The sequence below is a fragment of the Aspergillus undulatus genome (assembly GCF_047715775.1).
Source record: "Aspergillus undulatus strain CBS 261.88 unplaced genomic scaffold BDV17scaffold_32, whole genome shotgun sequence".
Lineage (NCBI taxonomy): Eukaryota > Fungi > Ascomycota > Eurotiomycetes > Eurotiales > Aspergillaceae > Aspergillus > Aspergillus undulatus.
The window spans coordinates 125,677-137,622 of NW_027396636.1; the positions used below are offsets into that span (position 1 = coordinate 125,677).

Below are 11,946 nucleotides of genomic sequence, written 5' to 3' on the forward strand. Positions count from 1 at the left end.
ATCCATACAGATAGATACAGCGCATTATCGGCCTCAGTTGGTCTCCATCCCGCTCGGACTTGCTCCTGCCAAGTCGAAGGATTCAAGGTACATGGATGATGAGGTGGGGGAGGGTGCTTTGTTTGCGCGGAGATCAGACCGACTCTTGGGACTTAAATTCGGGGTTCGCTGTTGCTTGAGTTGAACATTCTCTTTCTTGCTTAAGCTTCTCTTCTCTTCTCTTCTCTTCGTTACTTCTCAATCAACTCAGTTCCTCTCCCTCTCCTCCAGCCTCCTCCCACTTTCCAAACCCCTCCTAGAAACAACCAAAATGACAGCTCAACGCCTTAAAATCGGCTGCGCCGGCCTCGGCCGCATGGGCAAGCGCCACGCATTGAACTTCCTAGAACGCACCCCCCGCGCCGAGCTCGTTGCCGCCTCAACCCCCGACGACACCGAGATCGAGTGGGCGAAGACGCACCTGGCGCCCTACGGCGTGACGCTGTACAAGGACTACGACGAGATGCTGAAGCATGAGGGTCTGGAAGCGGTTGTTGTTGCGAGCGCGACAGCTGTCCATGCCGAGCAGGCTATCAAGGCGATTACTGCCGAGAAGCATGTGCTTTGTGAGAAGCCGCTGAGTACGAGTGTTGAGATTGTGAGTTTTGTCTATTTATCCTATCTTGGTTTTCGGTTGGGTTTGTTTGTTTGAGGGGTAGAGTGCTAATGTGGGTTATTTGTCGGTGATAGAGTCAATCCGTCCTCGACGCCGCAAACGCAAAGCCACACCTGAACGTCATGTGCGGGTTCAGTCGGCGCTTTGATGCGTCGTACCGCGACGCATATGCGAAGATGTCCTCGGGTGCATTAGGTAACCCCAGTGTAATCCGCAGCCAGACATGCGATAAGCTCGACCCGACGGGATTCTTCGTCGCTTATGCAGAATTCTCTGGTGGAATCTTCGTCGACTGCTCGATCCACGATATCGATCTTACACTCTGGTTCTTCGGGCAGGAGTCTAAGGTCCGCTCTGTGTCTGCCGTCGGTATTACAGCCGTGGAGCCGGATCTGAGAAAGCACAATGATCGCGATAATGCGGTAGGCCTGGTTGAGTTCTTTGATGGGAAGATGGCGTACTTCTATGCCTCCCGGATGATGGCTGCCGGGCAGGAGGATACGAGCGAATTTATCGGGACGAAGGGCAAGGTTACTGTTAACGCGCAGCCGCAGTTGAATCTGGTGCAGACGTTTGATGCGGGCGGTATCAGGAAGGAGATCCCGCAGCACTACTATGACCGGTTTGAGTATGCTTTTGTCACGGAGGCGAATGAGTTTACTGCGTCTGTTCTTGATAAGAAGCCCGTGCCGTTGAAGCTCGATGGCGCGGTGCAGGCTGTGCGGATTGGGGCTGCGCTTCAGGAGTCTCTGATCACGGGGGAGAAGATCTTCTTTGATGAGAGTGGAAACCGGGTACAGAAGAACAAACTTTAGACGAGTATCTGAATGGTTGTTTGTTGTTTTATGAGTCTACTATATAGATTGCAATAGATCCATACCTCAAATTGAACAGTACTTGAATAAATCACTCACAATCCTGGAGTAGTACCTCATCAAGCTGCTAGCTCAGTAGGCCTATCCATAGGTCTGAAAGGAGTCTGCCCTGGTAGCTCACTTGGTGGCCCATCTTTCGGCATCGGATCTGCACCCTCCACCCCAACGTTCTTTGCCTTGCACACCCTAAGCCAAATAAGCGCAGCCAACCCCGCTAGTAGTGGGATACCGATGCCGAGCCCGACTCCCGACACGTCGTGTTCTTGACCGCGGGATCCGAGCCTGAACCAGACTCAGACTCGAATTCAGACTCGGACGGAGTAGTCGAAGGTGTGGGCGGACCACCATCTGTAGTTGCTCTAGGCACATCGAAGGTCACCGTCGAGAGGGATGATGTGGTAGTGGTGGTAGAAGCCGTGGTATTCGGCTCTGATTTCTGTTCCGTTATGTGGAAATATGCAGAAGAAAACCTCCCTCTCGCCATCTGGCAGGATCCAAAGAAAGAATTGGTTGGAGACAGCGAAGTCGAATCCGTAGGCCTACACGACCCAGGTGAAGTTAGTTGAGTGTTGTCCTGCTGTTTTGCTTGAGTATTAGCATGAGACAGCGCAATCGGTCATAAAATAGGAAACTGACAGAAAACATTCGCAGCCTCTTCTGCTCTATTCTCTCCAGGAATCTCCTGCCAGAAGGGAACATTAAAAGATTCGAGCTCTGTTGTTCATGTGATGATTTTGCACTGAGCCGAGAGGTCAGTCTGGGGAGCGGCCGTTCTCATCGTAAACAGGGGAGAGAAAGTGATTCTTCTCTACTATCTGGCAAAGGCCCGACGGAAAGAACAAAAAGAGGAAACAAAAGAGGCATCTCAGTAGCGTCATGCTTCCCGTTTGGCTTGGAATGCCAGTCAAGAAGAGGAAGAGAAAGGACGAAGTATGCGGCTCACAGGGGCATGCCATGACGGCTGTTCCATTAAGCCCCTCAGCCTTGTCTTGCCGTCAGCTAGGAAGTGCTGTGTTGCGATGATCGCTGTCTTAGACTCTTGTTATTAGTAGAAGGCTATGCAAGACTGCATAAATCAAGGCCGGGTGGGAAGGCACATGTTCCATCCAATGACTGCACAAAGGAAATTAAGTGCATTAACCCAGCGAAGCGAAGTGTGGTAAACAGCTTGCTCTGTCGCAAGCATTTGGACGTTGTAAATAAATATGAAGATGGAAACGGCCATTGTCAAACTCAGGAGACAGGGAACATCCTTGCTTATATGAGCACCGGGAGCAGTTCGTCGCACCTTCCCTGCATGGTAGAGGGCTTGGGGGCTCCTTCCAGTTTGAGTGCTCCTTCCTATCTCCTTCTATTGTGTAGTGAGGCTGGGGCAGGGGCAGGCGTAGGGCCCAGTCGCACCTTCCTATCTTGGTCCTGCGGCTCTGACCAGCTCCAGCTCCTCAATGAGGGTTACTTAACTTACTTCAACTTCCGGAGGCTTCAAGTAGAGTCCACTGTGGCGCAGGGTCCAACGCCCCCGCCACGTGGCTCGGTATCTTGGCACTGCAGGACGCCTTAAGAAGTACAGCGCAGTGATTTACTGACCCTCTACCAGATCGTCGCGGTGTTTCTATACCCGGTCACAGGTTTGCTAGGCTTCAAGATCGAAGCTTAACGAACGAGCAGTGAAATGGTGGAGGTAGGCCTGGGGAAGGAAGCTATGCCAGTATGCTCTCTATTGCATGGGACTCTAGTTGACAGTAAATGGAGAGAACATTCAGGATTGGCAACTATTGATATCGTAACTCGTCATATATAAAGCAAATCAAAAGCTTAACAAATTCATAACCAAAACATCAACATCGGCAGAGAAAGAAGTCTACCACTTAATAACCCTCTTGGGGAAAAACTCATCAATCAGGTCCAAATAATAAGGCTTCAACTCCTCCACACTCGGCACATCATCACTCTTACTGTAGAGATCATATGGGTTAAACGCCTTAACAGCCTTAAGCATCGCCTCGTCCTTCTCGTTCATAAGGTGCCGGTACGCACCGGCGTTGTGCCAAGGGTAGAAAGAGTGGTACCGGATCATGGCGAGGGCCTCAGGGGGGAGTGTGCTCTGCTCCTTGACAACATGGTACAGGTACTCGTCGTGGCCCCAAGAAAGCATGACGTTGTCGAGGCCGCATCCAGGCGTGTAGATCCCGTTCTCGGTAGAGTAGATCGGGTGGCCGAAGTCCTCGTTGTCCTTGAACGACTCGGTGCCGTAGATGATGCGCTCGTCGAACCCGCATCCCACGGGGAACGTATCACCAACGACATCCCACTGGCCCCGTGCATCGAAGAAGAAAAGAAGCTTGCCGAGGTCGTGGATAAGCCCGGTAAGCTGCATCCAGCGGGGCTTGCCGTCGCGGCGAATAGCCTCAGCCGATTGCAGGAGGTGGTCAATTTGGGAGAGAGAGGTGTCAGGGTCTGACTCGTCGATGAGGGTGTTTAGTTTCTCCATCGCGTCCCAGACCGACATCTCGGCGCGGGTCTTGGAGTGGAAGTCATTGCGGGCCTTGAGGTTGTAGGCGACGGTCTGCTTTGTGTGTTGCTCGCGATAGAAGTTCTTGACGCGGTCGCAGGCGTCCTCGTACTGCCGGAACTGGGTCTTGTCCTTTTCCTTGTCGAACTCGGAGGCGTCGTAGAGATCTTTCTCTGTCTTGCCTTGGGCTTTGAGGGCTTGCTTGAGGACGTTGACGTTGTCGATTGCGTCGGAGGTTTCCTCGAGGGCGGCTCCGTTGGCGGCGTGGGGGCTCATTCTGGCGGTATTTTTCGGTTCAACTTTTGGTTTTAGTAAAAAAAGAGAGTTGTTTGGTTGACGATGATGATGATGGGAAACAACGCCCTCGAGAGGAACAGATATATGTACAGACCATGGTGGCGCTCGAGAATTTGATTTCCGAGAAGGGGAATTGTGAAGCTTCAGTCGGATTCTGGAATCCGCAGCAGAGATGGAATCTGGTTTCCGACAGCGTCATAGCCCTAACTGCCCCAGTCTTCCCCAATCTCATTATCATTTACCCCGCCATTAATGGTCCCCAATTATAGTGCTTAAGTAAGAAAATCGGAATCGCTCCGGTTAGTGGAATTACTCTTCCCATTGCTCAAGAGAGTCAAGACAATCTCCGGGGGAATTTAGCCCGATGCCCCTCCCCCTCATGCGTTGCGCCGGGGTATATCACTCCGCTGGCTTTTCTCTTTTCTCTTTCTCTTTAACCCTTTCTTTCTATTTTGACTCTCTCTCCCTCTTCCCCTCTCTCTTCTCCCACTCTAGTAATTGGCAATTGACGAAGAACCCACCAAAATGTCCCTCGCAGACACAACATACAAGCTCAACACCGGCGCCACCATCCCCGCGCTCGGTTTCGGTACCTATCCCCCCTCGTTCCTAACACCCCGGAATGATAGAATAGATACCCTAACTAATCTTAGGAACATGGCAATCCGCCCCCGGCGAAGTAAGCAAAGCCGTCTACCACGCGCTCAAAGTCGGCTACAGACACATCGACACAGCGCAATGCTACGGCAACGAGACCGAAGTTGGCGAGGGCATCAACAAGGCGCTGTCGGAAGGCCTCGTGAAGCGCTCCGAGATCTTCGTGACTACGAAGCTCTGGTGCACGTACCACACGCGCGTCGAAGAAGCGCTCAACCTCTCCTTGTCAAAGTTGGGGCTCGACTATCTAGATTTGTATCTGGTTCACTGGCCGCTCGCTATGAACCCCAATGGTAACCACGAACTCTTCCCGAAACTCCCCGATGGATCGAGGGATCTTGTTCGGAGTCACTCTCATGTTACGACGTGGAAGAGTCTTGAGGAGTTAATCTCTTCTCACCCTGAAAAAGTCAAAGCCATTGGGGTATCCAACTACTCGAAGCGGTACCTTGAGGAGTTGTTGCCACAGGTGAAGGTTGTTCCGGCGGTCAATCAGATTGAGAACCACCCTGCGCTGCCGCAGCAGGAGATTGTGGATTTGTGTAAAGAGAAGGGGATTCTCATCACGGCTTATTCTCCGCTCGGGTCTACGGGGAGTCCACTTTTCAAAGAGGATGCGATACTCAAGGTTGCGGAGAAGAGGGGCGTGCAGCCTGCGACTGTGTTGTTGAGTTGGCATTGTATGGACCCTTTCCTCATCTCCCTTGCCCTGGTATTGGGTATCTGATATTGGAGGTGATTGCTAATCTGATGGTGATATAGTGGCCCGTGGCTCCTCTGTCCTCGCCAAGTCCGTCACGCCCTCGCGCATCGAGGATAACAGGAAGCTTGTCAAGCTTGACCAGGAGGATGTTGATACGATCGGACAGTACTCTGCTGAGTTGGCTAAGAAGAATGCGTTCCAGCGCTATGTGTACCCGCCGTTTGGTGTGGACTTTGGGTTCCCGGATAAGTCGTGACTATATGAGGCTGGGACTAAGAGTTCCAGACTATAGTATAGTATGATTATATGGTTTGGAAAGAGATGTATAGTGTGTATATAGAAAGAATCAACTGGTCTTGATTGGATTATCTGGTGCGTTAATGGAAAGAAAGAAATTTACGCTGTACATCTGTTCCGTCCCATGTTAGTACCATCCCATATCCATCCATCCAAATTCTGTTCATCTCATACCATCTCATTTCATATCTCTATCATAAGGCACAGCAGTGAACAAGACGCTCGAGTCATGTCGATACTTAAAACTCAAACCCAACATACTCCCTCTCAAGCACAATCTCAACCTCAACCTTCCCCTGTCCGTGTCCACCACTAAGCACCTCACTGCTGAAAAACTCACGATAGCACAGCTCTCTCACAGACTCAGGCACATGCAGACGGACAACGCTTGCGGTCGTCGGACTTAGAGCCGAGCCTGTGCCCTCTTTGTCCTTCTCCTTGGCTTTCTCTTTCTCCTTCTCCTTCTCCTTCTCCTTCTCCTTTTCCTTCTCCTTCTCCTTCTCCTTCGCCTTCTCCTTCTCCTTCGCTTTACCTTCTCTCGCAGCCTTCCTCGCCTTGCCTTTCTTCCTACCAGATCCAACGCCAACGCCAGTGCCAGATCCTGTACCTGCATTCACCTCAACCCCAGAAGTGATCGCCTGATCCTTAGGCACAGCATCAAGCACCATCCTTGCATAAACCCTCAACGCCTCACGCCGTCTAGCCTCCCGCTCAAGGACAACACCTTGCGCAAGAGACGCGCTCATCACACCACGAGCCGAGAGCATCGAGAATGCATGCTTCAGTTCGTAAAAGGGCAGAGCGAGAAAGATAGCCGACGGGATCGCGATCTCAGGGTCGGGAACGGGAGTGGTATTCTGAGTCGAGGGTGCTACAGTCTTTCTGCTTTGTGGAGTGGGTGTGGGGGGGTTGGGGGTGTGGGTGTAGGATGTACGAGGCGGGGTTTGGCTAACGTTGTCACGAGTAGCGGCAGTGGAGGCCTGTCTTTTGGCTTCTTCGTCTGCGAACGAGCCGAATTTCACGTCTGCGAGGCGGGGGTTGTTGGCTACCGCTTTGGAAGGAGTTGAGGGGGGAACTGCAGCGGTAATAGAGGCAGTGGTGTCATCTTTTTCATTTTCCTTTCTTCCAATGGTGGCTGGTATAGCTTTTATAGGAGGAGGGGCCGTCTTGAGGAAATCCGGGATCCGATCAGGCATGGTACTCGGCTGCGCGGAGCAGTAGAGCTTGAAGTCTGGTCTGATGTGGTCAATGACGAAGTTCAGCGCTGCGGCGACGAGACGGCGCGACCAGTCGCTTTTCAGTTGGTGGATTGGGTATGGGGGCTCGTGTGGTTCTGGAGCTTTCTTTCTGTCGCTGGCTTCTCCCTTCGTGGGTTCTGGAGTGGTATTGTCATTCTTGATGTTACTGTTGCTGGAGGCGTCGTTGCTAGTACTGCCAACACCAGATCCTTGGGTGGGCTCTCCTTGTGGTTTATCAGTACGAGGCTGAGGAAGATCACGACATCCAGATTCCAGCCAAGACGGATGAGGCAAGATAACAGCAAACTTCTCAGTGCAGAGTCCGAAATGAAGGATGTGCTCAACAGTCTCCCAGCTCAGCATATCAATCGCCAGGTGGAAGCCAGTGTCGACAAGGGGCGGGAGGTAGAGGAATGTCGCGCAGACCGCATACCCCAGCGCCATGTCCAGCATCGCTGATTGCAACGAGAATGGATAGTCAGGCTCACATCCAGGATCTGGCGCCGGGTCATATCCCAGGCCCTCCAGAGTGATGGGCTTGAGGTTCTCAGGGGTAAGGACCGGTCTACCGTAGAGGTAGTGCACGACCTGCTCCCAGGGCTTGACCATGGTAAAATTCTCGCCGGCCAGAGCCCGGATCTCCTGGCCATAGTATGGGTCCTCGAGGAGTTTGGTAATAAGGGGACTGCGGGCCAGGACGCATTTATGAGCTGTCAGGATAATCGGGTAGAACTGGTCGTTTGATGAGTGGAGAGTGAGTCGGATATCGCTCATGTGGCTGCACTCCATCATGTCGATGAGGGTGTTGGAGAGCTCGAGGGCGGCCTGTGCAGCGAAAGCGCTCTTATCCTCGGCGCCGCCCATGACAACGGGCTCGGGGTGTTTGAAGGGTGAAGGAGAAGCAGGCGTCACCATCAGCTTCACGCCGGATGGGTTTGGAGGGGACGATGCAGAGGCGGTGGTAGAGACTGTAGCAGGGTGCGCGGAAGAGGGTGTGTTAATGGGAGGCGTGGCAGGACGAGATCCAGCCGAGAGTGTCTTTGACTCGGGAGTCTCAGGAACATACCGGCAGTAACAGCAGTCGCCTAGATGGTGGATGCAGCAGCAGGAGTGTGGAGGGGGACAACGGCAGTTGACCGGGGGTTTGTGCACGCAGCAACTTCTGTTGAATTGGCAGGTCAGACGCTTATGGACATGGCAGGCAACACCGTCCTCGTTTTCGCTTTGCTCCTGATTGTACGCCACTTCCTCGATGTGTGCCTGTTCGTGTCCCTGTTGCTCGTGCTCGATTTGCTCGACCCGCTCCAGCTGAGGTGCAGGAACACCGCGGTCTCCATGAACAACAACCACTCCAGAGATGTGTTCCACATATTCAACATGCTCTGAAGTGGCTTCATCATCTCCATCCCCGTTCCTTCCGTTCACATTATCACCTATCTCCCCCTTGTGTTCATCAAACCCATCTTGATCCTCCTTCGCAGTCTCATTTTTCTTCTTCTTCAACCTCTCCATCTTCTTCATCTTCCGCTTCGCAGCCGGCCCATCAACCTGAGGCATCACGAGTTCCTCAACAAGATCATCGATATCGGGATCGACGTCAACCTCAGAAGCGATCGTGCCGACAGAGTGAGCGCGTGCGCGTGGTGGGGTCCAGGAGGTCAAGGTCTCAACCGGTTCAAGGCTGGGATAGGGTCGGGCGATGTCGAAGAAGAGGTCGAGGGCGCGGGTTGCGGAGGGGAGCTCGGAGGGGCAGAAGGAGTTGCGTCTTATCATCTTGTTCTTTTTCTATTTCTAGAATGAATGGGTCTGAGGTTTTTATCTTGATGGGGGAAAAGATATCTGACTAAGAGAGTGGGATAAGGTGATGGGGGTGGTGGAGGAGTGAATGTGTTATGGTAAGAAGGTGGTGGAAGAGGAAGAGAAGGCTGCCATGATTCTGGTTATCACCTCATATCGCCGTGGCGATACATAGTTGTGTTAACTGGTGCTGGTACTTGTTTGAATCTGCACATACACAAGAACTGCTTTATTCAGACTCCTTGAACTCTGAAAGCAACTATGACAAGACTCTGTAGGAGAGAAGATGAAGTCCTTCATGATCTTTGTATAGGGCTTTTTTTCCACGTGACTCAGTTAATCCTTTTGCACACCAGCACATAACCTTTTGTTGAACCTTGGCTCATGTGAGACAACCTGCGCAATTATGCAGTATTATCATATATTACTCAATCAAGTCAAGACTTCAAGCAAAGTCTGTCAGGGAAGAAGCAAGGGGCCTTACTTATTCTGCCTCTCAAAACACAAGATTTCCCGCATTCTGCAACACCCTCACCATCACCAAGTTCGTTAATCTTTGAGTATAGAACCGGTTTTTTTCAAGCCTGCGCTGAATGCAATGGCTTGAATCAGTCACAGACACCCATGTCAAATTCCGAGATATATTGAGGCTCAAGCGTGCATTGCCAATCCCGGGAACCCGACCCAAAAAGTTGTCTCGGCGCCGCCTAGATTTGGATCTTTACCAATCAGATGAGGGTATCTTGCAGTGAGGTAGTACGTCGAAGAAGCAAAAGGCCAATGTCAGAGATCCACATGGCTACTGGAATGTCGACTCATTTTCAAGTCTCCCTGACAGTAATCTCTGAACCCTGCTAATCACTGCCGATGTATAGGATCTTTATTTGGGGATTTTATTTGATTTGCTTATATTGCAGGCTTTGTGTACCAAAGATGTCTTTGTTTCCTTTGTTTTCCATGCTGATATGTTCATCCACTTCGGGGTTGTTTGGCTAGAAGACATGGCTGACGGCATCCATATTGAGCGCTTTTGCTTGCCGCGCTCTATATAGAGCCCTGGCTCTCCTGCTTCTTTCCTGTAGGCACTGTATCCTCCTCCATCCACCATTGACTCGGTTGATACCTTCGTCGCGATGCTTTTGCAGTTCTTCTCCCTCGCTGCCATCTACCTGGCTGCAATGTCCAACGCCGCTGTCACTTTTTATGGATCCAACAATGGCGGTTATGTCTCCTGCGAATTCCCTTACGCAAGAGTAGATAATGCCGCTCCATTCTACATTTCGCTCGTCTATCCAGGTTTGGACATGGCCGGCCAAGCAGCCCTGCATTTTGAGACTGAGGAGATCACTTGCGGCAACGAGCTCGACCGCTCGCTCCAGTTCGAATGCCAGGTCCACCATGCGAATTCCACTTGCATTCCCTCAGATACCATCAATTCCAGCCCTAACTCCAACTCCAACTCGCACCCTGCCTCCGTTCCTCGCCGCTCCCTCCTTACTCCGCTAGTCAAGCAAGCCAGCGCCGAGTGCGACAGATACACCGGTAGCTGCCGCAACCAATACCAAAGCTCAACTGGCGACTGCGCTAGCAATTACACGACAAAGTACATCACGGCCGGAGACAACGCACCTGAAATGTGGTGCACGAAGCCCTGCACGGAGGAGGAACAGCAAAGCTGCCGCAAAAATTCATGCGATGACTGGCGGCCTCAGTGCGAGGGCCAATCGACCAACCGCGCACTCTGCGTAAACTCCCTCTTATTCTGTAAGGGCACTCCGGTTAGTATGCAAGAGCGATGGTGCGCGGCAGATCCGTTCACGGCTGTGGGAAAGGGTCTTGGAGCTTATTGTGAGAGGCAGGGGAAGGAGTGCTATAAGTACAGCGAGGGGGCTTGTACGCTTAGCAGAGAATACGTAGAGGAGTATCAGCAGGTTATCACAGATTCGGTTCTTGGCGGAGTGTAGGGTATAGGGTAGGGTTTATCTTCTACGAAGAGCTCGAATGAAGTAATTTAGTTTGCGAGCTGGGTCGGGAAAGGTGCCATAGTTGTTATAGATTTTAAGCCTTAAGCTACTACTGTGAAATTTAATAGGCACAATGAAACCGGGGGGATGGGTGATATGGTAACCTCAACAACACCGCTGGAGGTTGAAGTTCCATGATCTCCTTCGTCACCACTTAGCTTACTAGAGCTTCCCTATTCTATTAAGCTTCCAGCAGGATCGAGAAGGTCGTATACACCATCGCATTGCAATGTATGTACCTTCAATCATTAGGTCGTCCTCCCGGCCTTCCCCTTCCCCCCGGATATACCTCGCCGCAGCTTCTAAAGCAACAGTGGCACAATCAATCGCCTTCTGTGACTCCAAGAGCCCTACCAGCGTCCTCGCCATACCATCGGATGTCATCTGTGCACCAACCGTGACAATCTCAAATACAGCAGGGGAGCATCCATTCCCTCGCTGAAGCGCTCGCCTTCATTCCAATTTACCCCGGCCAAGCTCTGAAGTGTAGTGGAGTGGACAACAGCACCTCCTTCGCTTTGCTTCGGGGAAGCCTCTCGTCTGCATTCTGTGCGGTGTCGAGGTGTCTGTCTCCTTCCGTAAAGTTTTACTGCCAGGATCTAGGTAGTAGGCGCCCCCTCTACGTACTAGTACCTGCATCGATCAGTAATCCAACCAACCACCTTGCCAGTCCTGCTAGGACGAAGCAGTCAGTTGCTAAGCGGGACAAATATGTATTGTATTGTATTCGTTCTATCAAGGTAATTCTTTTCTTTTCCCCTTTATCAGCTCAGAGCGGGGAACTAGTAGCAGCCTGGACAAATCACCACCTACTTAGGTACTCAAAAGACAATGGTATAGGCATGAGTATAAAGTCAGCTGTTCTTATTAAATATTAGGTGGTTGTGCCGT

At 51.7% G+C, this 11,946-nt stretch overlaps 6 protein-coding genes across 6 annotated transcripts; 3 read left to right on the forward strand and 3 right to left on the reverse strand.

Moving 5' to 3' along the window:
* Window positions 1–195: 195 nt before the first annotated feature.
* BDV17DRAFT_266112 (putative NAD binding Rossmann fold oxidoreductase) lies at window positions 196–1,531 on the forward strand. Its single transcript, XM_073758231.1, has 2 exons — window positions 196–637; window positions 730–1,531. The coding sequence occupies exons 1-2, from the start codon at window positions 311–313 to the stop codon at window positions 1,468–1,470; spliced, it is 1,068 nt and encodes a 355-aa protein (XP_073614459.1). The 5' UTR covers window positions 196–310; the 3' UTR covers window positions 1,471–1,531.
* Window positions 1,531–2,970, reverse strand: BDV17DRAFT_266113 (uncharacterized protein). Its single transcript, XM_073758232.1, has 2 exons — window positions 2,167–2,970; window positions 1,531–2,107 (listed from the first exon to the last, which is right to left on the reverse strand). The coding sequence occupies exons 1-2, from the start codon at window positions 2,227–2,229 to the stop codon at window positions 1,745–1,747; spliced, it is 426 nt and encodes a 141-aa protein (XP_073614460.1). The 5' UTR covers window positions 2,230–2,970; the 3' UTR covers window positions 1,531–1,744.
* Window positions 2,971–3,391: 421 nt separating this feature from the next.
* On the reverse strand, window positions 3,392–4,318 carry BDV17DRAFT_299086 (inositol oxygenase; the record flags this gene model as incomplete). The annotated part of the gene is made up of 1 exon (XM_073763813.1): window positions 3,392–4,318. The coding sequence occupies one exon, from the start codon at window positions 4,316–4,318 to the stop codon at window positions 3,392–3,394; it is 927 nt and encodes a 308-aa protein (XP_073614461.1).
* A 371-nt stretch (window positions 4,319–4,689) lies between these two features.
* On the forward strand, window positions 4,690–5,992 carry BDV17DRAFT_266117 (putative glycerol dehydrogenase). The gene is made up of 3 exons (XM_073758233.1): window positions 4,690–4,928; window positions 4,993–5,676; window positions 5,759–5,992. Exons 1-3 carry the CDS (start codon window positions 4,865–4,867, stop codon window positions 5,953–5,955), a joined length of 945 nt encoding a protein of 314 aa, XP_073614462.1. The 5' UTR covers window positions 4,690–4,864; the 3' UTR covers window positions 5,956–5,992.
* A 243-nt stretch (window positions 5,993–6,235) lies between these two features.
* BDV17DRAFT_292367 (uncharacterized protein) lies at window positions 6,236–9,007 on the reverse strand (the record flags this gene model as incomplete). Its single annotated transcript, XM_073762348.1, has 1 exon — window positions 6,236–9,007. One exon carries the CDS (start codon window positions 9,005–9,007, stop codon window positions 6,236–6,238), a length of 2,772 nt encoding a protein of 923 aa, XP_073614463.1.
* A 1,119-nt stretch (window positions 9,008–10,126) lies between these two features.
* On the forward strand, window positions 10,127–11,303 carry BDV17DRAFT_266119 (uncharacterized protein). Its single transcript, XM_073758234.1, has one exon. It carries the CDS (start codon window positions 10,165–10,167, stop codon window positions 10,993–10,995), a length of 831 nt encoding a protein of 276 aa, XP_073614464.1. The 5' UTR covers window positions 10,127–10,164; the 3' UTR covers window positions 10,996–11,303.
* Window positions 11,304–11,946: the final 643 nt, after the last annotated feature.

Coding starts and splice junctions, on each gene's coding strand:
- BDV17DRAFT_266112 (XM_073758231.1), top strand. CDS start 311: ATGACAGCTCAACGCCTTAAAATCGGCTGCGCCGGCCTCGGCCGCATG. Junction 638..729: donor TGAGTACGAGTGTTGAGATT/GTGAGTTTTGTC, acceptor TGTCGGTGATAG/AGTCAATCCGTCCTCGACGC.
- BDV17DRAFT_266113 (XM_073758232.1), bottom strand. CDS start 2,229: ATGTTCCCTTCTGGCAGGAGATTCCTGGAGAGAATAGAGCAGAAGAGG. Junction 2,108..2,166: donor AGAGGCTGCGAATGTTTTCT/GTCAGTTTCCTA, acceptor CAAGCAAAACAG/CAGGACAACACTCAACTAAC.
- BDV17DRAFT_266117 (XM_073758233.1), top strand. CDS start 4,865: ATGTCCCTCGCAGACACAACATACAAGCTCAACACCGGCGCCACCATC. Junction 4,929..4,992: donor CATCCCCGCGCTCGGTTTCG/GTACCTATCCCC, acceptor AACTAATCTTAG/GAACATGGCAATCCGCCCCC. Junction 5,677..5,758: donor TGTGTTGTTGAGTTGGCATT/GTATGGACCCTT, acceptor ATGGTGATATAG/TGGCCCGTGGCTCCTCTGTC.
- BDV17DRAFT_266119 (XM_073758234.1), top strand. CDS start 10,165: ATGCTTTTGCAGTTCTTCTCCCTCGCTGCCATCTACCTGGCTGCAATG.